The following is a 590-nucleotide window of genomic DNA, read 5'->3' as shown; positions in this document are numbered from 1 at the left end:
AATGCCTTGCAGGTCCTCACCCACTGCCAGACTGCTCTCAGTTTGCTGAGAGCACAAGGGGGGATGCCCCTTAACACAGTCTGATGGGGGGAGAGGCGCTGGCTGTGCAGGGCAGGGGCAGCCCAGGTGCTGGGCTCCATCCCAGTGAGCCTTCCCCAGGTGGACCAGCCATGGTGGCGCTCCTTGGCTGCTCTAAGATCCTTCCCTCTCTCTTCCAGGCTCTCCATCAGCTATATTACGACCCAAACATCGAGAACAAGAACTTGGCTCAGAAATGGCTGATGCAGGCGCAGGTGTCCCCACAGGCATGGCACTTCAGCTGGCTGCTTCTCCACATGGACAAGGTGCCAGAGATCCAGTACTTTGGCGCCAGTGCTCTCCACATTAAAATCTCCCGTTACTGGAATGACATCCCAGCCGACCAGTATGAGACCCTCAAGTCGCAGCTCTTCACCCACATCACCCGCTTCGCCAGCGGCTCCAAGATCGTGCTGACCCGGCTCTGTGTGGCACTGGCCTCCCTAGCGCTCAGCATGATGCCGGAGGCTTGGCCCTGCGCTGTGGCAGACATGGTGCGCATGTTCCAGGCG

General features: G+C 59.5%; 1 protein-coding gene across 1 annotated transcript in view; it reads left to right on the top strand.

Moving 5' to 3' along the window:
• Positions 1-212: 212 nt before the first annotated feature.
• Positions 213-590, top strand: part of IPO13 (importin 13) — a 23,103-nt gene continuing 22,725 nt past the window's right edge. The window contains exon 1 of the mRNA XM_010013815.1: positions 213-587. Within this exon, the coding sequence (XP_010012117.1) occupies positions 282-587 (306 nt within the window). The 5' untranslated portion in view covers positions 213-281. The remainder of the gene's footprint in view (positions 588-590) is intronic.

This window comes from Nestor notabilis, unplaced genomic scaffold (assembly GCF_000696875.1).
Source record: "Nestor notabilis isolate BGI_N333 unplaced genomic scaffold, ASM69687v1 scaffold11364, whole genome shotgun sequence".
Taxonomy (NCBI): Eukaryota; Metazoa; Chordata; class Aves; order Psittaciformes; family Psittacidae; genus Nestor; species Nestor notabilis.
Note: the sequence above shows the minus strand (reverse complement) of the source record. Positions and strands in the feature narration are given on the sequence as shown.